We start from the raw sequence: 25022 nt of genomic DNA, 5'->3' as shown, positions 1-25022 counted from the left end.
GTAAATTAAAAACTTATTTTTCTTATTCTTAATTGATCTAACAGCAATTTCTTAATAAAAAAGTAATAACAATGTATTCTATTATGTATGATTTTGTATAAGTGAAATGAATGACAGCAAAGATATTAGGAATGGGAGAAAGGATTTAAAATTATTCTGTTATTATTATTCGCAACACCCATGAAGTAGTATAATGTTATTTTTTAAAATTAATTTATTAGTGGTGGGGGGAAAGCGGAGACAAATGGGCTTTGTTTCTTGGTTTTTTCCAGTTCTGGAGGATGTACGATTAGGTCATTTATTTGAAATCTTTCTATCTTTTTAAGGTAGACCTGTATTGCTATGAACTTCCCTCACAGGACTGCCTTCTGTGGGTTCCATAGATTTTGGACTGTTGTGTGTTCATTTTCATTTGTTTCCAGAAATGTTCTGATTTCTTCTCTTATCTCATTGTTGACCCATTCGTTGTTAAATAGCATGCTATTCAGTCTCCATGATTTGAATGTTTTTGAGTTTTTTCCTTGAGTTTGATTTCTAGTTTCTGGCCCTTGTGGTCTGAGAAAATGCTTGTTATGATTTCAATTTTCCTGAATTTGTTGAGGCTTGTTTTGTTTCCTGTCATGTGGTCTATGTTTGAAAATGCTCCAATGCATTTGAAAAGAATGAGTATATTACCTATGTGGGATGAAAGGTTCTATATATATCAGTTAAGTCCATTTAATATAATACATCATTCAGTTTTACAATATCCTTGTTGAGGTATTGTTTGGAAGAACTACCCATTTTTGACAGTGGGGTATTAAAATCCCCTACTATTTGTGTGTTGCTATCTATATCTTTGTTGAAGTCCTTCAAGATTTTCCTTATATATTGGGGTGCTCCTATGTTGGGTGCATATAGGTTTACAATGTGTATGTCTTCTTGATGGATTCTTCCTTTTAGTATTATAAAGTGTCCTTTTGTGTCACTTTTTTTTTTTTTTGGCCTTTGTTTTGAAGTCTACTTTCTCTGATATAAGTATTGTTACCCTGGCTTTTTTCTTCCTGTTCATTTGCTTTAAATATGTGTTCTATCCCTTTATTTTCTGTCTGTGTAGGTCCTTTGTGCTGAGGTGGGTCTCTTGTGGACACCATATGTTTGGGTCTACTTTTCTAATCCATTCACCTACCCTATGTGTTTTGATTAGAACATTTAATACATTTACATTCAAGTTTGTTATTGATAGATACTTATTAATTTTTTTCCCTTTGTACCTGCAGTCTTCTCATTCCCACTCTTTTTCTTCCCTTTCTTAAAGCAGTCCCTTTAGCATATCTTGCAGTGATAGTTTGGTAGAGATGTATTCTTTCAGCCTCCTTTTGCCTGGGGAACTCCTTATTTTGCTTTCCATTTTAATTGAGAGTCTTTCTGGGTAATGTAGTTTTGATTGTAGGCCTTTTCTTTTCATTACTTGGCATATTTCTTGCCATTCCCTTCTGGCTTGTTGTGTTTCTGTTGAGAAGACAGCTGCTAGTCATATTGGGGCTCCACTGTATGTTACTATGTGTTTCTCTTTTGTTGCCTTTAGGATTCTCTGTTTGTCTTTGATATTTGCCATTTTAATTATGATGTGTCTTGGAGTGGGCCTCATTGGGTTCCTCCTGAATGGAACCCTCTGTGCTTCCTGGACTTGTGTGACTTTTTCTCCCCTCCAATTAGGGAAGTTTTCCATCATTACTTTTTCTAACAGGTTCTTTATCCCTTGTTCCTCTCTTCTCCTTCTGGTATCCCTATTATATGGATATTATTACATTTCAGATTGTCCTGCATTTACCTCAACACCTCTTCATTCTTTTTGAGTCTTTTTTTTTTTCCTTTTCTTGCCCTTTCTGGGAGCTTTTTTCTACCTTATCTTCCTGCTCATTGATTCATTCCTCTGTTTCATCTAGTCTGCTTTTGATTCCTTCTGTGTTTTTCAATTATGAAATTATATTCTTCATTTCCTCTTGCCTCTTGTTGATAGTTTCTATGTCCTTATTCATGCTGATATAATTTGCAGTAAGTTCCCCATTGTTTCCCTGTAGTATTTTGTAATTCTCTTTGAGCTCACTGAGCTCATTGAGCTTCCTTAGAACCATTGTTTCAAACTTCATATCTGACAGTTTACTTGCCTGTATTTCATTTCATTCTCTATCTGAGGAGTCCTCTTTTTCCTTAACTTGAATTCATTTCTTTATCTATTATTTCTGAGTCTCTTATTTTTTGTTCTGCTTCTTGAATGGATCTCTCTTGATTCTCTGACTTTGTGGTGTAAACGTATATGGTATGAGACCTGTGAGATTTAGTGGTGCCATCTCCTTAATCTCCTGAACTTTCAGCTCTTCGGATGCCTCTCATGCCATTTATGTTGTCTCTCTGGAAGCAATTGGGTTTTTTGATTGTTGTTTGGTCATTCTTTGGTGGGTCCTACCCTCCAGCTGATTGACAGAGGGTCAGTCTGCCCACCATATCTTGTATGTTTTTGTGCAGGTGCTGCCAGAACAAATCCACAAAGCCCAGGAAACAAACACACATCTGTAAAATACCTCCCCCCTGCAATCCCACTATCAACAGCAAAAGAACCAGTATTAATAAGGTTGTAAAGAGATTAGTAATAGTATAAGAAAGGAGAGAAATAAACTGTTAATGTAAAATCTAATGACTTAATATGCACAAACTTGATTGACTCAAAATGAATGTTAAAAAGCTATGTAGTAAAGAAAATATCACAAATCGTGGAGGAGACCACAGTGGCTTTTATCTCAGTAGCCTCTAGTATTTACCATTGGGTTTTTTTGTTGTTGTTGTTGTTGTTTGTTATTTTTTTTTCTGGATCTGTTTTTGAAGATGTCTGATGTTGACCCTGTCTGATCTTAGGCAGTTTGTTTGACACATCCAGGAATCTACTGTCTGTGGCTGTCTCCTTCAGTTGTTAATCTAGTTGCTCTGCACTCAGCAGTCTGGCTTAGGCACCACAGATCATGGCAGAGTCCCTCGTGGCTTCAGGATTGTTGTTTCTTCTCATGCTGCTGTCACTCAGGGGAATGGTCTGTCTGAGTCTGATGGCTTCTGCCATATGAGGGGGTGTAACTCATCACTGGGATCCAACCAGCTACTCTCAGTGTTCTCCCCAAAGCCTCCATCTCCAGCTTCTCCTCAAGTGTCTCTAGTCCACTCTGCACCGCCTTTAGCTAGGAATCTACTACCTGTGGCTGACACTCTGTACTCAGAAGTCAGGCTTTAGCATAATTGGGCCTCTAAGGTGGGGGCTATTGTTTCCCCTCAAACTGCTAAGTGGGGAGTGGTCTGCCTGAACAAGATGATTCCTGTCATATGGCAGAGGAGTCAGCACTGAGTTCCCATCAGGTATTCCCTCAGTTCTTTCCCCAAACCCTCCTTCCACAGTCTCTCCTCAGGCATCTCTAGCTCACTCTGCCCCTATCTTTGCTGGAGCCCAGGGTAAGTGGCTGCAAATAAAAATTTACATGTTGGACCTTTAAACGTCTCTTTTCATCTCCAGCCGTCCATCTCTGACAGAGCCAACCCTGCCGCTTTTCACAGCTGGCTGTTATCTGTGTACATTTGGGGCTTTGGTGCTGTAGGCTGGGGGATCCCTGTTTATGACTTAGACCCCACTCTTCTCAGGGGAATTCCATTGTCTGTGTCAATATCCTTCTGGTGCTGCTGCCAGTGGGCATCCCACCCACCTTCTCTAGTCTCTACTACACTCCTTACTAGTCAGTTTGTGCTAAATCTGGTTCTTCTGTCTGTCTGAGGTTATCAGGCTTACCTTTCACTATTGTTCAGTTGTTTGTTCTGGGTGATTTCTCCACACTTTACTTGTGATGCTATATTGGTCCTGGGAGGAGGTCAGTGTGACTTCCAGTCACTCCTCTACCATCTTGCCATCCCTCTAAATCTTGTTATTATCATTTAATTGCCTATGTATGTGTTCCTGAAGTTCCTCTCCTGTGGCACTGTGGAGGAACTTATTTCCAGATAGGTTTACTCCAGTAACAAATACATTGAGCCTCCCATGCTCTTTGCAGGTTCAGATTTTGTCTTTTGTTTCCCCTGCTCTTAAGGAGTAATCATTCTTTACCTCTCTCAATTTTCTCATCACCAATAACCACTCTATCAGTTCCATTACAGCCTTTCCCAGTGAATGAAAAAGAGGAAATAAGCCCTCAAATTTCTAATTAACCTTCTACAAAGTCATAGATGATGTGAACTAAGGGAGAAGGAACAAAACTCTCTATAAGATCAGCTGACATTGGGCAGATAAGAGCATAAGGGACAGAAGCTAGAATTCCTGGTTTACATTATGACTTAGCTCTTTTACATAATTACTTAAGTGAAAACATCTTTATTCCTGATATCAATTCTTTCCTTGCTTGTAGATGACACCATGATGATTTAGGAAATAAAGAAATAACTAAGGAAGAATGCAGCTAATATCTTCATTTAATTTAGCCAGCAACATTTAAACAGGGAAAAGCCCTTGTCTTCAAAAACTAGCAGTCCAGGGTGGGGAGGGAATATATGTGACAATAGATCACTGCAGATTCAGGTGATACATGTGACAATAAAGTTCTGCCAACAAAGGGTAACAGAAAAAACATGATCAGCTCCAGACTGGAGAGGACGAGGGTCAGGATGACTTCACAGGAGAAATTAGCCTAAAACTGATTAGAGTCATTACCTCTAGTGGAGAAGGGCCCTTAAGGTGGCAAGACGAGCACATGCAAAGACAAAGCAGGGTGAAAAGGAACAGGTCAAGGAACTGTGGGAAATTCAGAGCTGCCACAATGTGAGGTATTGATAAAGTAGGCAATTAGAAAAACATGAGCAGGCCAAGATTGATAGACCAGATATTAAATGCTACCAGGATGGAAAGTCCTGGGTGCCTAGCAGCAGGCAACATTAAGAAAACAAGTATTATAGGCTACAACCTCACCCCCAGGGTAACCTTTCCTCCTCTAGCATGTCACCACTCATGCAGGTTAGACTCCCTGACTTTTCATATTACTAGTCATACAATTCAGGCCCCATGAGAGAAGGAACAAGGTAACCAGAGAATAGCACCATACATCTCCCATACAATCACTCCCTTACACAATCACTCCCTTCAGGATTAAGCCCTCAGGACTATGAGGTTCTGACTCACATCAAATACTTTTAGAAACAAAGCCATGGATCTGTTGACTGCAGAGATAGAATTTTGGTCAAACTAGAGATGACATTTAGGCCTTAGCTCTGTTTCAACTCCAGGCCCAGAAAAGTAGCAAAATCAGATGGAGAAATGTCATGGCTGACATCAGAACCAGCTACAATGACTAATGATCCACCTACCCCAGCACCAACCAATCAGTAGAGACCATGACCATGAAAGGACACACCTGGAAAGCTGATGACTATTCTATTGAGATCTTCCCCTGAGACTTCCCTTAAAAATACCAACCTTTAAAAAGCATTAAGATGAAAGACCCGTCTCTGTCTCTCTTGCCCTCTCTTGCTCATGCCTTTCCCCCTCTTCTTCCCTCAAGCCCATCATTTTTGCTTTCTTTCTCCTAAGCTCCAAGGGCTTGTCTTTTGCCCCTTAACTTATTTCCTGAGTACATTCAGCCCTGCTGACTCACTTCTTCTACCACTCTGATTTTCTAAATAAACATGTGTCAAAATTCTTGGCTTTCCATGCTTTCTTAGCTGAACTCAAGGACCGAGGTATAACAGTGTGAAGGGAATATGTGTAAGATTAAAGGCAGAAGAAACAGGCAGGGCTCAGGTAGTGGGTAATATTGTCTATCAGCTGACAAGATGACCACATCCCACACAGTGTAAGAAGCTGCTGGAGGAATTTAAAGAGAGAAGTGAATTTGTTTTAAATGATCACAAGCTTTACAGTAAAGAAGCAATGGAAAGTGTGAGACCAGAGAAAGACATTTGGAAAGCTCTTATGGAGGTTCAGGTAAGAGAGGATAGTAGCTTAGAAAATATCAGGGTCAATGGAGTTGAAGGAAGTAGATGGGTTTAGTAGAGTTTTACACAGAAGAATTTACTGTGATGAGAAGTATAAAACAATGATTTCTAGCCCTTCATGGGAGAATGGAATTGGAGAAGAAGGAGGACATGAGGAGAGATTAGGAAATAAACTAGATTGGCTGGCATTGCTTCTTTGGGGTTCCAATTCCAAATTTCCTTCAGGGGACCACCTTACTCCCTGCCCCCTCATGTCCAGCTGGTTACAACACATCTTACAGGATCTGTTATAGAATTAAGAATAGACGTGCCACTTCTCTTTTTCCATCTGGATAATAAAGGCACTAAACTCCCTGGGACAAAATCCTTCCCTCCCCTCCAGGATGGGCTGAATTCTCCTGTCTCTGCATTGTGCTACAGTATATCTCAACCTTACACTGCTTCATTTTCACTGCCTGGTTTCCCAAGCAGCTAAGCAGGGCTGCCCTACCCTCTCTGTAATACACCACACACTGATTCTAGATGGTCCTTCAGGAAAGAGATGCTAGCTTTCCTGAATGGAGATCAGGTTCCTTCTTATACCTCCACCATATTTCTACACCACAACTTCTAGATTCTGGCACCAGAGCCTATTTTCAATGTGTCCCCTTGTTTGGACTTCTTGTCCTAGTGCCCAGCTGGGAAGAAATAGGAGATGGAGAAGATAGCTAATGGGAGCAGAAATGTGGCTGGAGTCTTGGCCTTGGGGAATTAAATCCAGGTTATGTATCCTGTATATATACACACAATTATATATCCAAAAGTGTATGTGTGTGTGTCATAGGATATGAGTATCCCTGTGATTTTTTATGTGTTAAGGTGTATATGCATAAGTCAGTGTGCATATGGTAACGTCTGTGTGTCCATGACTGTCAATGCCTGTGTATGTGTGAGGTTCTCTGTGTTGGCAAATATGTTATCCACATGTGTCAGTGCACATGTATATGTTCCCATGTGCTTGCAAACTAGAGGGTGCATGTATATATGGTGGTACATTTGTGAATATATGAATGTCTAGACTGTGTTCTACATAAACAGAGGTAGAATACAGTGTCTAGTTAAAAGCATATGTTCCAATTCAGGCCACCTATGCTTAAGCTCTGAATCTATCATTTAAAAGCTATAGGCTTTTTAAACCTGGGTAGAATGGTTTATAGTTTTTTTTCTAGAGTGAATAATTAACTTCTTTAAGCTTCAGTTTACTCATTTCTAAACTGGGATAATAATAGTACCTACCTTCAATACCTAATGTGAGGTTGGAATGCTATAGTGCTTTTAACATATTTAGAATATTGCCTGGTGCACAAGACATGTTAAAAATGTTCACTGTTACTAAGTTATTCATGGCAATAAATACATAAATGACCAGTTTAGCGGGTCTAGCTGAGGATCTGTGTGTGTAAACATGGGGGGAGTATGTGAAGTTGACATGCAAGTCTTTTTTAATTGTTGTTCAAGTACAGTTGTCTCTATTTTTCCACCACCATTTTCACCCACCCCACGTGCCCCCACCTCCTACCCTCAATCTTATCTCCCTTTGGCTTTGCCCATGGGTCTTTTATACATATTCTTTGATGACCTTTCCTCTATTTTCTCCTATTATCCCCCTCTTCCCTCCCTTCTGGTTACTGTCAGTTTGTTCTTTATTTCAATGTCTCTGGTCATATTTTACTTGTTTGTTCTTTTTGTTGATTAGGTTCTGCTTATAGGCAAGATCATATGGTATTTGTCTTTCACTGCCTAGTACATTGTTGGTGGGAATGCAGACTGGTGATATGCATATCTTTTAGAATACATATCTTCATATGGGTATATGAATCCTGCATCTGAAGGTCAGTAGGTATGTGTACCTGACTGTGATATGCCTGTGAGTCTCTCTGTGTTTGTGTTCCACAAGATTTGAACCTCTAAGGGCAGAGACTGTTTCATCATTTTACCCAGGTCTTTGGACCTGGGACATAACAAGTTGCTCAATGAATGTGTTGATTGAATTAATGCAGTACACTGGGTATTCAGAAAGTGTTACTCATACAGCATTCCCATTAGTGAAAAACAAAATACTATAACTATCTAGCTAGATTATAGGTAGATTAAGAGAGAGAGAAAGACAAAATAGAAGGTAGATAATAGCTGATGATAGATAGACAGATAGAGAGATGATAGGAAAGCAATAGATGATTGAGTTAGGTAGCATCCCATGTACTTTACACTGGAAGAGACATTAAAAGACATATGTCCCAAGGAGTTAGAAAACTTTGCCCTTGGTAATCCTGTGGGTTATCATGGAGTTCCATTGAGGTCCTGAGGAGGAAGGAATAACAGAATTGGAGAGCTAAGACATCAACAAGATTGTATTTGATTTTGATCTTTATGTATTGGATATTTATGTAGAACTGTATTTAAAGAAAGGGTTCCACTGTAAATGTTTGAGAATCTTGTGCTAGCCCAGCCCCCAAGACTCAGAGAAGGGACCTTCCCCAACATTTCTTTCAGGTCCCTTCCTAGTGCACTTCCTCCCTTGGAATTTAGTAGCTCTGAATCCTCTAACTCTCTCTGACTTACAGGGAAACAGGAGGCAATTCTTTCCAGAAATTTCTCCATCTTAAAGTAGCCACTAACATAGCCTTTTAGGTTGCCTGACCTCAGGTCAGACCCATCAGCTATGTTCATGTGAAATGAGCTCATGCACCTGGCCTAAGACAACTGGACCAGGGAGAACATTTAGACACAAGCAGGGAAATCAGACTCTGGTGCAGTTTGGATATGGGATACCAAGATGCCAGGCAGTCTCTATGAGCCCTGAATTAGGAATCAGAGTGAACCTGCAATGCCCATATTTAATCAAGGGATGATAAATAAATAGGAAAAGCTCGTTTCAGAGAGAGGGGGGAATGAAGGAGACACACAAAGATAAGCAGACATGAAGGCTCTGTGGTTTTAGGAAGAGTGGCAGATGGAAAGACAGACAAGCCGGGGTTCCTACAGTTTGCCTGTGCAGCCTGGTTTACCTTCTGTCCTCGGGCTTCTTGTTTCTGTATCTTTGTAATCAATGTACTTTTTGTCTGAGTTCATTAAAGTAGGCTTCTCTTTCTTAAAACCACACCATCTCTGAACAAAGCTACGTGTTGGAAAGTCTCCTCCCTCACCCTGACCCCCAGCTTGGCCTGGCCTTGATCTGGCCATTTTCCCTGAGGCCATGAGATGCTTTGTGAAGGCTTTGTGAGGGCTCATTAAAGGTTTTTAGAAAGTAGCTTCCCCCATCTCTTGGGCTTTGTTGCTATATCCCCCATAGAACTGATGCATTATTCTTTTCTGGGACTCCCAGCTTAGTCCTTTAAGGGAAAAGAATTCCTATTTACAGCTGGGGTGGCAGTGTCTCTGCACCCAAATCAAGCAGTTCCTTCAGCATCCAGATCCCAGGGTAGGAGTTTGTGTAATTCTAGACACATCAAAGCAGGTCTGCAGTGTAGTAGGGAACAGGTGAACAATGGGGATCAGTCTTTCCTGGAGCTTGATCTCCCAAAGTGGTCCATTCAGAACAACTTCCCATGGCGATTGTTGAACCCAAGATGAAAATATATCAGAGAATACGGATGAAGCAAGAGTCAGTATGTTCAAATCACCAGCAGTAAAAACAGGAGGCGGAGCCAAGGGAGGTGCACCTCTTTAAGGAGTTCATCCAAATCCCCTTTTCCCCAGTAACATGGCCCCTCTCCCCTGTAGTTACAAAGGCATGATACACTTTCGGTAAAGGCTGAAGCCACAGAGGACCTAGCAAATTTGCATTCACGAAACTGCTAAAGAATGAGAAAGTCAGCCCAGGTTAAGCCATCAGAGCCCCAACTATGAGAAAAAGAGAAATACAAAGGCACTGAGATTGTCAACCAAGGGGAAGCTCTTCCTTTCCCCAAACCTGGACCAGTCTTGAGTCTGTTGACACAAAGACATCTATGGATTTGGAGAGAAGTCCAACAGAGCTGAAAGGTGACTGGAAGCCATTGCCAAAGGACCAGCTCCCTAGCTGAGCTCAGAACAAGCCAGCCAGAAGGACAGAGAGGAGGAGCACAGGAAAGGTCACCAGGAACTCTGAAATACAAGGAAGATGACTGTCATGTGTTGGGCTTTGGAATTCAGCAGCCAAAGTGGGCTGTCCCCTCCCCCCACTGCCCTTGCCCTTTGCTGAACAAGGATGACAAAGGCAGAGTGTCCTTAATACCTGGTCTGGGTTACAACCCCTGGGAGGTGGCAAAGGGTCATGTGCTTGGGGCAAAGCTATCTATTAACCAAACACTTCCTCATGATCCCCTGGGCATACTGGAAGGAACTTTCCCAGCCTCCTTTGCAGGTGGGTGGCACCCTGTAACTGATTCTGGCCAGTGGGATGTGGGTAGAAATCATAAATGCCATTTCTAGGTCTGGTCCTTACAACCTCCTACATGATTCTCTATGCTCTCACTCACCAAAAATGTTTCATAATGTTCAGTGACTTATTCCACATTCCCTGTATCCTGCTGCCTAGACATGATGACGGAACTCATTGGACCATGAAGGTGAGACCTGAGATGGTAGAGGGGGAACTGGAGGAAGCCCATTCTTGATGACTTTGTGGTATTGCCCTAGTTGCACTGGATTGCTCACCTCTGGACTTTATTTGTGTCTGAGAGAAATAAACTTCTACCTAAAATAAGACATTATTACCCATACCAGTGACTTTTTATCACATCACCCTCTTTTCTTGCTAAAGTAGCTTGTTACTTTTTTATTGTCTGTTTCCCACACTGAGGGCAGGTACCTGAACACCGTTGTTCATCGTTATATCTCCAGTGCCTAGAACAATGCCTGGCACAGAGTAAGCATTCAATAAATATTTTTGCTACATGATTATCTCCCCTGCTAGATGTAGGCTTTTCCAGAGCTAGTTTTAAAACGGATTCATTTTAGTGTCCACAGTTTCCAGCACAGGGTCTGCCTACCAAAGGGGCTCAATGGGTGTGCATCAAATTTAGAAGAGGAAAGAGAGAGCATTAGGAGGGGGTTGGGAAAGACAGGAGAAAGTGAGGTACCTGAAATGCTGGGGGTTCTGTTCGTGACACCAAGAGACAGGGCGCCTGGCAACAAAAACAGAAGGTGTGGATTTCCTCAGTCATACTCCAGTATCTGCGGCACTATGGCCATAGTTGCTCTGAGTTCTCCTGGACCTGGCCACCACATTGTGAAGACATCTAGTATTTGGCAGGTACCTATCTAAACACATATCATGCATTGGAAAATTAATCCACCTTAGGGTATTCTCATACCCATTTGACTGATGGAAAGGCTAATATTTAATGATGTCAAGAGAATTGCCAAGTTATCCTTGCTAGTGAGTAGCAGAGCTGGGATTTGAAAACCAGGCTGTTTGATTCCAAAAGAGAAGTTCCTAACCCCCTAGCTACCCTGTGATACCACATGAGACTTCTAGTTGAGGACTCAGTAAAGAAACAGAACAACTGAGGGCAGAGCCTTCTTTGCAAGACAACATCAGTAACTCATCTGGAGAATGGAAGTCATAATATGCTGTGGTTCCTTATGCTGTTGTGAGCATTCCATGTGATAATGCATGTAAATGTGTTTTGCACAATGCCAGCCACAAAGTGTTGTTGTGTTATTACTACTACTAAAACAACACTGTATCCCAATTTATTTAGGACAAAAAAAAATGCCTTTATTCTTTTGGGTTTCTTGACTCCCAGTCAAGTGAGAATCCATTCCAGTGAGAATAAAAATCAATACAGTACCACTAACTCATGTGCAGGATGGATGAAAATTTGAGGAGCAGTTTGAAAGCTTTCTGTATATCATGCCCCAGAGTACTGTAACTGGATTTTGAGAAACAGTCATTCACCAGAAAACAAATTTGGGTTAGGAGTAAGACTTCACCACTAAGGGACTGAGTTATGGGGATTTGGCAGGGGAGATAAGGAAAATGAAACATGCTTTGGAATAGAACAAGCTGGATTCAATCCTAACTCCAGTCACTCACAAGCTGGGTATCTTGGATGAGTCACTTAACCTCTCTTAGCTTTGATTTCTCACCTATAAAATGGATGTACTCTGATAAAGATTAAGAGAGTCAATGGATAATGAGTGCTTAGCCTGGTCTCTAGCACAAAGGAGGCCCAGCTCAAATGGAACATGCTGTTATCATTACCCAGAGTAACTCATGGAGAGATATATTCATTGGCTGAGGCTTCACTGAGTAGACAGAAAAAGCTCTACATTGTTAGGCTGGTGACTCTGGGTATCTGTGGTTAACTGTCAGCACTTGAGTACTGGGTTTACCACCAGGACTTAGCCACTTACCTTTCCTAGTGATGGGTCCCAAATCTAGTACCAGGTCTGGGTTGATTACCACTGCTTCACTTCGGAGTTGGCTTCTTGAGCAAAACTGTGAGGATGGAGAGTTCTCATGACATCAAAATATAAAGGATGATTTCTAGTCAGTTCTGGCCAAAGAATGAGGCCCAGAGTTATATAGTCATAATTCTGATGCTGCGGTTATCACAATATAGAGTATTCTTACTGTCATGTGCAACAAACCTGGGTAAAAATTGCATCTTCACTCTCTCTTAACTTACTAATATAGGACAAATGACCTCACCTCTCTACTATTATTAAATAGTACCTTCCTGGTAGGGAAGGTTAAAATGAGGTATGTTTGCTACATGCAAACACATAGTAAACACTCAATAAATGCCAACTATGAGCAGGAAGTGTCAAAAAGGGGTTAAGGCCACGAGCACTCGAGTCACAGCTGGGACATGCCCTCGCTCTGATAATTTGTAGCTATGATACTCTGTAGCGCTAATACTCTTGTTTTGGGCAGGACACTTCTCTAAGTTTGTTTCCTCATCTATACAATGGGGTCAATAAAAGAATCTACTTAAAAGGTTTTTGTGAGAATTAAATAAGACACAGCACATGAAAGTTCTAGTATAGCACTTGACACAGAGTAAGCACAAAAAAAACCTATTATTATAATAATCTAAAATATGTCTTATGGCAAGGAAACCTGGTGGACAGGGTTCTTCAGCTAGGGACACAATAATCACTTAGACATGGGCTTTTTGAAGGCTTAATATCCATCCATTCATCTTTCTTTCCTTTTCTCCTTCCCTCCTCCCATTCATTTACCCATCCATTTCTTCATCTATCCAACTTTCTTTTCTCTTCCCCTCTTTCTCCATTTCTTCTTTCCATTCACCATGTACCAGACCCCATGTCAGACTCTGAATAGTAAAGTCCAGAAAGATACTCACTGGCTGACACTGTTCATTGAGGAAATCACAGAGATGAATCTCACAGTGCAGGAAAACTAGGTCATAATTTCCAGCAAACATGAACATCTGAACTGAGAACCGGCCTTCAGAGGACACCCCATTCTCCTCCACATAGATAGTGGAGTCATGTTGATTTGGGCAGCTGTGAGGGTGACAGAGGGAAGGGTCAAATTTCTAGAACAACTCAGGGAGCCTGAGTCACTTGACTTCATCTTTTATCTGTGTCTAGTATAAAAACAACATCAGAGAGGATTACAGAGCTCTCCAGCTTCCCTTTATCCTGACAACATTGACTTTTATTCCTCTAGGTGTTCTCCAAAATGTTATTCATAAGCCCATATGGTTTAAGTGTTTTGGAGCATAGTCACCAGAATGAGACAGACTGGTTTCAAATTTCAGCCCAATCCACTTTCCAGGTAATTGATCATGAGCAGATCACTCAATCTTTCTGAGCTCTACTCGCCTTATCTGTAGAAAAAGGAATATGTACTTCCTAGGATTCATGTGAACCTTTAGTGATATAATCCAAGAATCCCGTTTAATACAGTGCTTGGCACATAGACAAACTCAGTGATAAATATTAGCCAGCATAATTCCATGGTTTGAATAATGATCTACAGACTTGCATTTCCTTTTGCTTTTTCCAGTTAACATTAGTCAGTAATACTGTTTCCAAGTTGATGAGTCAGCGTTAACATTTGTATAAGTCTGTCATTACTTAACAGAGTTGCCATTTTGAACAATGAACCTATTGCCAATGTTGTAAAAAAAAAATACAGAAATGAAAAAATAATTGACATTTCTTTACCTTGACCACTAACTTTACATTAATGCTTTAGGCTACAATTTCAGGAGTGATATTACTTGGTCAAAGGGTATGGTCATAAAATGTAACATCAAATTATTTTCCGAAAGAGATAAGCCAACTTACACAACTGCCAGGCAGGAATGTGGTGATAATTTTTCCCCAAAAAGATGACCCCACAGATGTTCAATACCTGTTTCTGATGATGAAATGTTTCACAGGGTCAGTCTTGTCTTTAGTGGGTGTGGCATAGCAGTTCCTCAACAGCAGGTTAAACCGGGAGGTGTCTCCTCTCTCCAAGATGGCACCCACATAGAGCATGGATTCAACAGAAAGCAAAGCTGTGGCCCCTTCGTAAGGCAATGTATAGTTCTGGTCTTGGAAGAGGGCCATCCTCACAGTAAATTCTCCCTCCCCAGCCACACTGATATTCATGGAACTGAGAGAAGGAAAACCACAAGACTAGAACCATCAGGCTTTGATGTATGAGAACAAGATAAATCAAGCCTCACTTATGTGTAAGGCTGTGAAAGTGAAAGTACACGTTGATCATTAAAGACACTAGTTAATCATTCATTTAAGTCAGCATTTACTATCTTCTAGGCACTACACTTGACAAACAGATGTGCCTGTCTCCAGGGATTCCACCAGGCTTCCCTGTCTCACAGATCACACACATCTTCACTCCAAGTGCACACCTCTGTTTTCTCATCTGCAGACTATGGCTTAGGACAAGCTCTATGGAGTCACAATTTTTAACAGCATACCTCTTCCCTCCACCCCACAATTTTCAGTAATATGTCAATTTTGCCAAGATTAATGGCTTTAATTTTTATTTTTTATAAATCTTGGAACCCAACACTATACAGTCTAAGAACCATGAAACTAGAAAATGTGTGATCCTTCTAATCCTGCCATTCTGGAAGCCATGGAGCAATGGATGATGGGAAGGGAAGCCTGGATTTCTGACACCCTCATAAAGTCCCCTGGCAAGTCTAACAGTGTTGAGGAACATTCAACAGGGCCCCCTTCCTGGCACGGTGATTGGGGGAGGGGTAGTAGAAAAAAACCCTCCCTGCATGGAATCATACACAAATTTCTATTTGGTTCTATTTCTGATAAATGTTTATCTAATCAAAGCTGATCCACTTTAAATCCTACATCTCCAGGGAAGCTTTTCTTCTCCCACCTCCCCCTTATCCCCTACAATTAAATCAGGGACCTTTGCTTCCTAAACCCACAGCACCTCATGTTTCTCCTACATTGTTTTTATCTCACATGTAATTATTGATGTAATCGTTTAATGATTTTCTTCCTCAAAATAAATAAAATGGTCATATGTTTTTATTCTTAGTATATTTAATTATTGCTATTTCATGTTGCTACATTGCTTCAAAATATTCTTTAATATCCACAAAATATTCTATGTCTGCCTATTGCATTGGACATTAATATACAATCAACAAATTTTATACAACGAACAATTGGAAAAGTGGAAGCTCCTGAAGGAGGTAGATAACACCCTGTGGACAGACATCATAAGCTGCTCATGAAATGAGTGTGGCTAATGTCAGGGCTATGGGTAAAAGAACAAGGGTCAGTGTCATACCTTACAATGGGCTGCAGGGCAGTTTGGAGACTGACTCTCATGTCCAGCAGGTAGGTACACTGGAAGTTGATGTTGAGTTTGGTGTCTCTGATGATGAACTCGTTGACCAAGGAGAGAGTGTTTTTGTAGATGGCATGGGTTTCATTTTTCTTTGGTTAAAAACAATACCACATGTATATTTATGTTGACATGTGTAAGTGTGTCTGGAACTCAGGTCTGCCTGATTCCACAGTCAGGGCTTTCAATCATGCTGCTGCCCTGCTTTCTGATCTCAGGATAATAAGTGGGCCTCCTCCCCCAGTGGCACTGACACTGTGGGAAAGGGGGTGAATTTCCCAGATCAAAATATTACTGCCTGGGCAAGTTAGGAACCACCATACTTACTCCTCTGTGAATTCCTTCCATATTAACCCAAATTAAAATAAGGACAATTATTGCATTTGTCCAGCTCAAGCATCAGATCTGCTCTAAGCTTAAGCTCTTTACATGGGCCAATATGTATAATTTCACATACCCCTAGAGACCCAGAGAGACTTGCTAAATGTCTTACAGCTATTGAGATGGTCCTCAGAAACCCAGCTTCCGATCTCTGGCAGCAGGGGTGTGAATGCTGCTCACCTCCAGAATATTCCCACAGACATTAGCCTGAGTAGGGCTGGTCACAGAAATCAAGTTCCTCTCCTCTCTTTGCATGATGCTGTTGCACTTCTGGTCCCGCAAGTAGGCCCTGACTTCATCTCCAAAACCCAGGCCTTCCAGCCTGCACCTGTCCAGTGAAACCTTGATCTCCGTGGCCCCACAGTCCAGTAGAGGCTGCAAACTGTGGATATCTGAAAAGTCAAGAAGATGGGGTGTGGAAGGAGCAGGCACAATCCATCTTCCCTGCATTTGGAAAAGCTTCCATGCCTACCAGGAGATTACATAGACTAGAAGGAGCTTGGAACCAGGTGGGGTTCATGCCTGGGCTTGCAGTAGGCAAGGTTGGCAAAGAAGGTCCTGGTCTGAGATTGTTAAGCATCTTACGTGCACATTTGGTGCGGGCTTCCATGTCCAGTCTCCCTCAGGGATTAGAGTCTCTGGATGATCATAACTGTCCCATCTTCCAGGCTAGAATCAAAGCTAGATACACACTAATCCCACTTCCTGGCCTTGTGAAGCCAGCACATCTGATCTGGTTCAGAGCCATTGCATTCATTCATTCATTCACTCCTTCACTCATTTGTTCATTCATCCAACATTTATTCAACAAATACTTCTTGAGACTCTACTAGCTGTCAGGTACTGTTCTAGGCAAAGGTATGAAATCATTATCAAAACTAACAAAATTCGAACCCTGATATAGTTACAGCCTGATAAGGGAGAGATAGTAAATTAAGAGAAATACATTTTTAATTATATTAATGAATTCATTAATTCAACATTTATTTACTAATGAGCTTCCCCATGTGCTGGTCACACTTAACACAAATATAAAGAAAACATGGACCCAGTCCACGAGGATTTGTTGGTCTTCTGTAAAACCAACATGCCAACCTCTTATTATGATGCAGTATGATGAAAGTTAATAGGTGTAAGTTCTAGATGCAGAGGAAATGCATAAGAAAAGTTATCTAAGTCTGTCAGTTCATTCATAGAAGGATGTATAGACAGCTGGAGCCTAATAGGGGTAACAGTCTTGGGGGTGAATAAAGGAAGTGAAGTTTAAGGGAACAGCCGAGGCAAAGTGTGGCCATGGGAGATAGGATGATGTATTTATAGAGGCACAGTGTTCAGAAGTACAGGAACTTAGAATGGGAGGGGGAACTGTGGAAGATGAAGAAGCAAGCCAAAGCTAGATCATGAAGGGATTGTGTCTGGTAGAGATGGAAATCCACTGAATAGCCACGGATAGACACAAGGGGCCACTTGTTCACCCAGTCAGACAAAGGACCTGCCAAGAATACCCTTGAAACCTATCCAGGTACATGGAGGATGTCTGCAAAGCCTAGCATCTGATTCTGTGATGCCCAAACCCCAGGAAACCACCCTGACCCTCAGGGGTCTCATCCACCCAATGTCTCCATGGCGAACAGGACAGTTCCCTCCCTGTTCCTGTCCCTTACCCCATGCAACTCCTTCCAGGCACACAAGCACCATCCCATCCACACTCCAGACCAGTTTTCCAAGAGTGTTTTGCTTATTCTTGTCCCTCTGTGGAAAAGACAGTCTCTTTTCCATAGGTTGTGGGAGTTTGCTCAGAAGAAGGGATGCTTGTGCCAAGGGCAAGAGTCACAGGCCCTCATTAGATTCCTAAGAGAGATTAGGGCTTACCTATACCATCCCTTCCCAGGGGTCATCTGCTGCTGTTTGATTACCTCCTAGGATAAGAAACTCATCACCTCCAGAGCCTGCCCATTTGTACTACTCTCATTTAATTTTCACAGTAGCTCTTTATAATGAGTATTTTTATTAATATCTTATCCCTCATTTATAGATGGGGACATTAAGAGAGGGTAGATTACTTGTCTCAGGCCCCAGAGCTACTTTGTGGCAAATCCAGGCCTGGCACAGGAGTCTGCCCTTGTCCCTCACATGTAGATTCTGTAGATATTTGCACACAGCTCCCATACTTGCAGAGTTCCTCTCCTCAGTGCCTTTGTCCCTCATGGGTCAAGCCTGCCCATGCCAGAGCTGCTTCCTGAGACCTGAAAATTTGTTGCATCCCTGACCTCTTGCTAACCCACTGGTTCTGAGAACTCACATTCCCTAACCTTAATTCCATCCCCACTGATTCTTGACCTTGTCCTGACCCTCTGAAGCTCTCTCCTTCCTTCTGTACATGTTCAGATCAGTTCCCACCCACCACGGTCCCCACTGGCCTGGCCGCTGAATTGCTCACCAGAGGTATTGAGGTCCTTCTTGCAGGAACAGCTCCAGGTTCCATTGAGAAAGATGCACTGCTCCTCTGGGCGGCAGGTCTTCTCACACCTGTTCTCCACAGTGGAGGGGTCTGGTTGTAAGGTATGGAGAAGAAGATCAGGATGCAAAGCAGGGAGGACCTGCAATGCTCAAGGCCAATCTTGTCAATCTACCAGGGCTCAGAAGTCTTGCCCGAGATTGTGCAATTCTTAATGAAAGGGTCAAGCTTCAACCTTTAATTTCCTGATTCTGTCCAGTGAAGTGAAAATCCTGAAGCGGCCATCTTAATGCTTACAACATGACAGGCACTGATCAGAGTACATTCCATGTGTTAGCTCATTCAATTGTCATGGTAACTGTATGACACAAGGTAGCATGAGAGTAGAGTGCTAGGTTCAAGTGCTAGCCATGTGATGTTGGGAGAACTGCCTAATCTCTCTGTGCCCCAGACCTGTCATCTGGGGTGATTATATAATAATTTATCTTATATGTTGATGAATGGGTTAAATGAGTAACTAGTCTAAAGTACTTAGTATAGGAGCAAGAACATTATAAGCACTATGCATTAGTTATTTTGGCCATTACACATTTTTTTTCCAGATCAGAAAACTGGAGCTCAAAGAAGAAAATTAAATTGTCCAAATGAAATCTACAGGCTCTGACTGATGTGGCTCAGTAGATTGAATGTCAGCCTGCAAATCAAAAAGTCGCTGGTTTGATTCCCAGTCAAAGGCACATGCCTGGGTTGCAGGCCAGGTCCCCAGTAGGGGGCACACAAGAGGCAACCACACATTGATGTTTCTCTTCCTCTCTCCCTCCCTTCCCTTTCTCTAAAAATAAATTAAAAAAAAATCTTTTTTAAAAAAGAAACCTATACCCAAACAAGCCGGAGTTCTTAACACTATACAGCACACATGGATATATGCCAGCAGCCACTTTTTTCACTTATATGAGATATTTTATCAGTGCCTGTTTTTGCTTATAGAAAGAAATCCAATTTCTTTCACAAAAGTGAAAATCAAAAACAGCAGCCAGTGTTTGCTTTGCAGCAGCCATTACAGAAGCAGTGCACACCCCAAGCAGCAAGAGTGGCCCCACCAAACTTCTTTCTGAGGAACCACACTCAACATCTCAGCACCAAGCCACTGTTGCTTTGAACTGTGTCTGTGAGCATCTGTATTTCACCTCCATTTATTTTGTAGATCCATTAGCAACATATGAAATAAGGTATCTGAAAAGCCTGAGAGCTTGTAAGTGTGTTGTGCTTAGCATAAAACTGGATGTAATTATGTGTATTTGGTATGATTTGGTAGGTTATCTTCAGGGTCTGGAAATGCTCCAAAATTTTTCCATATAAATTAATGGTGATTGCTTCTTTGCTTTACCTCATTTGGCTTATGAAAGATTTCATAGGAACACTCCACTTTTGGACATCAGAGGAAACATGTATTTTTCAGGTGATCTCACCCTGGAAACTGAATTTCTGGTTTTGAGATGTTGGAAGAGCTGGTAACACTTGGGTGATTTTCTGGCTGAGCATTAACTAGCAAGAACTGGGTTGAGGCTGTTCTTCTTAGTTTCCTCCTTACCTGCTCCACTTCTCCTGCCCCACCACTGCCTCCAAGGCTATGTCACTCACCTGTGCAGTATCTCAGGTTACATGCAGGGCTGCCCTCCAACCTGTACACGTGGTACCCACCCGGGCAGGCCTTCACCTGAATCTTAGTGTTCCAGTAGCAGCAGTTGCCTGACCACTGGGCACAAGCAGTGCGGGTGACAGTGCCCTCCCTAAGGGTTGGGTGGGTCCCATTAAGCCACATGGGAGCGTCAGTCTGGCATCTGTGTACTGGAACACAGGTCTCCGGCATTCTTATTCCTCCTCCTCCCACAAAGCGGAACCAGCCCTGCAGGTCCCTGTCACAATTCCGGACTCCTTCTGTATTCTCTGTGCTTCGAGAGGGATCATCCAGTTGGGTATAATTCTGGCAGGAGTCCAAACAGAATGGGGGCTCTGGAGCCTCAGGAGTGCCGCACTCCAAATCCAGCCCATAGGAACTGATGTTGGTGGTGTTTCTGTAACCTGGAAAGCAATAGCATTTGGGTTTACTGAGCAACCCCAGAGCCTACAGGATATTTATCCTTAGACACACTCTGTTCTAGATGTGCTAAGAACACTTAAGAGTCACATAACCATTAATTAAACATAAGCCTTCAACACCTTGAGGTCAGAATAATAATGAGGCCGTATTGTAGTATTTTATAAGCATTAAGAACATCAGATCTCCACTCTGCACATTGAACTTGGCGGCATTTCCAAGAGATCATGAGGACAACATTCCAAGGACCCATTTATGAGAGATTATGGTATGGCCAAGTGGAAACAGACTCCTAAGTTTCTAATTCTTTATTTCTGTCTGTCCCCCCATGGAAAGAGTCCAATCATGTTCTCATCGAGGTCAAAAAAAAAAAAAAAAGCCAGGGTCCAGAGTTTCTGCTTTATATTAAAACTTAGTACTTTTGTTACTAGTGCAGTCTGCCATGGGCCTTGGTAGCTGCTAGGCCCCACATAGTCACATGCTCCCAGGTAAAAGAGAATGATTGAATGTACAAGAGAGTGCATTACTAAGTGGGAGAGAGAGATGGAGGGGGTGAGGGAAAGAGAAAACCAACTTCTTTGTTACCCTGGGATTATATTAACTTGGGTTCGGTACAGACCAGGTGCTTTTCCAAATGACCAATCAACTTTGTTACCATAGGTAGTTAGCTAATTATTTTAAGAAAATGGGAGCAAAGGGAATTAGACATTTAACTTAAAAAATTGGGGAGCATCAGCCTGTTTGCTTCACCAGGAAGCTACAGCTTCACACTTAGGGTATCATAACATTACTCTACCAAGGAGATTAACATTTTTCTCTACCCAACTCTGGTACCAGATTGTTGAGGAGGTGCATGGGGAGGTACTGAACCATAGAAGACTGTCAATCTAGCTAGGGGATGTTGATGCATCCGAAGCCTGCAAGATCTTGGGAATTTGATTGGTCATTTGGAAAAGCACCTGATCCATGCCAAATGCCAGCTAACATAATCCTAGGGGAACAAAGGAACTCTCTCTCCTTCTGTCTCTCTTTCTCTCTGTCACTCAGTAACCTGCACTCACCCCATACACTCACATGTCCCCTCTCCATACCCATGTGTCCTTAGTCAATGCATAGCCAGTTGCCAAGTGGATTGCATATGCAGGCTCCAGGTAGGAACCAGAATATCTCAGAACAGCAACAGATTGAAGCAGGGAACACATGTTGGATGCTGGACTGAACTGAACTTTAATATGGCACAGAATCTCTGGACATTGACTCTATTTCTGGCCCTGGTTTTCCATGGTGGGACAAAGGGTATTGGGTCATTGCAAACCCAGGGGTGTGCTTCTACTTCCACTCAAATATAATTTGCCATAGCACAGTCTCCTGAGTATGGGTCCTTGGGATGCTTTCCTCCCAATCCTGTACAAAAGCCTTATTTCCACTGGCAACAGCCCTACCCTGAAGTTATGCAGTGCTCCCCTATTCAATCACACACTGTGGTCCTGTGAGACCAATATTTGTTTTTCTCATTATAAATGTAACACAAACTCATTGGAAAAAACTCAAATGCCATTGAAGTAAATGAGATAGAAATAAAAATTTTCATAATCTCATTCCATCTTCAGAAGTAACTATAAATTTGTTGTAGAGTCTTCAGGTCTATTGTATGCATATGTTTAAAATACAGTTTTGCTTTTTTTTAAAAAAGGGGGTTTAATGCACAGCTTTTTTCCCCACTTGCATTTTTTCCTTAATATATCACAGAGATTTTTCCATTATCAGCAGTTATATATAGATCTACCACAAGGTTTCTCAGCCTCACATTATTGATGTTTTGGACTAAACAATTGCATGTTGTGGGACCATCCTCTACACTGCAGGGTGTTTAGTAGCATCCCTGAGCTCTTCTCACTAGATGCCAGTAGTACTCTCCTTTCTGTATTGTCTCCAGACATGGCCAAATGTGCCCTGAAGGGAAAAATTAACCCCAGTTGAGAACCACTGATCTAACAAGACCATTTCTGTTTATTGACCTAATGGTTTTTACCAGGTTCAGGTACTGTGATGTGTGAAGAGACAGAATGAAGGATAGGGGACCACAGACTGCTCAGTCTGGGTTTAAATCCAGCTCCATACCTGCTGGCTGGATGACCTTGGCAGGTGGTTAAATTTCCCTGAGACTTATTTGTAAAACAACACCTGTGAGCTAGTAGTTCCCAAATTTCATCTATTCCTAGCCACCTGGAATCATAATGTTTGTCACACCTCTGTCTTGCCTGTCTTATTCTTTACTTCATGTGTTTCTTTCAATGATTTTCCTTATAAATTCATTTCTTCCCAAGAAATAATATCTGCAACGCCATAGATATGATGTACTAGTTATATTTGTTCAATACATTTGAGAAATATAGAGCTGCCAAAAAATTCTTTAAGAGTTTGTCATGAACCCCCACAGTCATCTTGGGATATGTATGCCCCATTTGGAGAAATAAAGCCCTAAAAGTTTGTTAGAGGATTAAATGAGATTACAGGTATAAAATTCCAAGTATAGCACCTGGGTCCTAGTTAATGTTTAAGCTAGTTCCCTTCCTTAGCCTTGATTTGTTGAATAATATGAGTGCTCAAACGATGAGATCAGTATGTACGCAGGATCATATGCTTACGATACACAGTAGAGAAAATTTTACAAAGAGATTTTCAAGCCTTGCTTATGTATGTGCTTATTTCAAGGAAAGGAGTCTCTGAACTTGTTTTCTTGCATTATTTCCTGCACACACTAGATTTCCCCAAGGGAGGCTATGAGCTAAGTTTCTCTATCTCCTCTCCCCCAGCCTCCTCCACAGGTTTCACCCTAGTCCTGACCCTAATAGTCTTTCTATTAACATTTGAGAAGCACAACCCATGGATCTTTAAGAACCACAGGAGATCACTAAATGTAGACTTCTCATTTTACAGATATGCAAACGGGTCCAGAGGAAGAAGTCACGTCAAAATTAGGACACAGAGTGATCATGTGATGCATGTCCTCATAAATCCAGGCTCTCTGATCTCCTCATATCTGGACATGGGAAGTTATTTTAACTAGCTCCCACTCCCCTTGCTGGAAGAATTCCTGATTTGGCTCTTTGAAGGATTAATTACTTGATTCTGGCTTCTCTCATTCTCCTTGACTTCTAGCTTTGAAATCTCCTGCTGCTCTCGCTGACCCAAAACTGTCTTCTCTGTATTTCCCTGTTCATTCCCCAGGTAGTGAAGGGCATCTGAGATGTCAGATGAGCACTCACCTTGCCTCTCTGTAGAAGCCAGGGTCAGAATGCAGGAGGCCAAGACCAGCCACAGGACATAAGAGCCCACCATCCTCTTTATCAGCTGAGACATGCAGGTAACTTAGTGGCATGCAGACTCTCCATGCAGCTAGGGGAAGGGAAAGACCCAAATATGGGTCACGGTAACAGAAATCATTACTCTGGGTGTGAGGGTAATGAGGGAACTCACATCAGTGCAATATCATAACTTGTCCTAAGTCCCTTGCATACTTTAGCTCAAGTAAGGTTTTGAACCACCCTCCAAAGAAGGCACAATTATTGCTTCCATTTTATAGATGAAGAAACTGAGACTCAGAGAACATTAATCACAGAAATATTTACTGAGCCCCTCCTATGTGCAAGTACTGGGCAGCAATTGAAGTACTGTTTTCTTAAGGTCACCGAAGCAGACAGGTGGTCTCCCTCATGAAGGACTGTCTTGTTCAAAACCAGGTATGACTTGCAGAGAGGAGATGGGGTAATAGAAAAAGAAGGCTTGCCATTAGGTGGATGGCAAGAAAAGTCAAGGTAAACCTAGAGCCATCCAGCACTGCAGACTGTCCTTAAAGGTCTCAGGTTGGTTCATAATCTGGTAGAGGTGAAGACCTTTGGAAATTAGATGGAGTGGATGGTTGTGGTGCTGTGAATACCTACAGACAAAGGTAATGGCTGATCTTAATTCTGTACGACAGGCACTGTGCTTAATGCCTCCTGATATGTCCTCTGAAGTGTAGATTTCTGTGAAGGTGGTACCCGTCAGACTGGGCCCATCACTTGTTCCTAGCACAGTGCCTGATATATAAGGGGTATTCAATAAAGGTTTGAGAAATAAATGTATAAATAAATAGGGGGATGGGCAGAAACAAATTGCTGTAAAAAGCCTACCAACACTCAATTTAATAACGCTTTCGCTTTTGGAAAATCCTTTCCTCAAATGGACAAATCCTTGGTGGCTTCTTACAGCCTCTG

At 41.8% G+C, this 25022-nt stretch overlaps 1 protein-coding gene across 2 annotated transcripts; it reads right to left on the bottom strand.

Annotated features, from left to right (window-relative positions):
• Nucleotides 1-10020: 10020 nt before the first annotated feature.
• GP2 (glycoprotein 2) lies at nt 10021-24141 on the bottom strand. 2 transcript variants are annotated; one of them, XM_054577214.1, is made up of 10 exons: nt 24033-24141; nt 20307-20747; nt 18648-18758; nt 16388-16599; nt 15770-15918; nt 14354-14599; nt 13335-13497; nt 12379-12463; nt 11100-11144; nt 10021-10122 (listed from the first exon to the last, which is right to left on the bottom strand). In XM_054577214.1, exons 1-10 carry the CDS (start codon nt 24124-24126, stop codon nt 10064-10066), a joined length of 1605 nt encoding a protein of 534 aa, XP_054433189.1. In that variant the 5' UTR covers nt 24127-24141; the 3' UTR covers nt 10021-10063. The 2 variants fall into 2 exon arrangements, with proteins under 2 accessions (XP_054433189.1, XP_054433188.1); XM_054577213.1 differs by lacking the exon at nt 20307-20747 and having other exon boundaries at nt 24033-24126.
• Between the last annotated feature and the right edge of the window lie 881 nt (nt 24142-25022).

Source organism: Pteronotus mesoamericanus, unplaced genomic scaffold (assembly GCF_021234165.1).
Source record: "Pteronotus mesoamericanus isolate MK-2021 breed Mesoamerican mustached bat unplaced genomic scaffold, CSHL_Meso_final contig_411, whole genome shotgun sequence".
NCBI lineage: Eukaryota > Metazoa > Chordata > Mammalia > Chiroptera > Mormoopidae > Pteronotus > Pteronotus mesoamericanus.
The sequence above is the reverse complement of the archived record's forward strand: the minus strand, read 5'-3'. Positions and strand labels throughout refer to the sequence as shown.

Bases quoted from the DNA above. Each gene is read 5' to 3' on its own strand.
- GP2 (XM_054577214.1), bottom strand. From the start codon at position 24,126: ATGTCTCAGCTGATAAAGAGGATGGTGGGCTCTTATGTCCTGTGGCTG. The intron at 18,759-20,306 runs GTGAGTGACATA...CCTTACAACCAG, and splicing joins TAACCTGAGATACTGCACAG to ACCCCTCCACTGTGGAGAAC. The intron at 13,498-14,353 runs GTATTGAACATC...TCACCCTCACAG, and splicing joins CATTTCATCATCAGAAACAG to CTGCCCAAATCAACATGACT.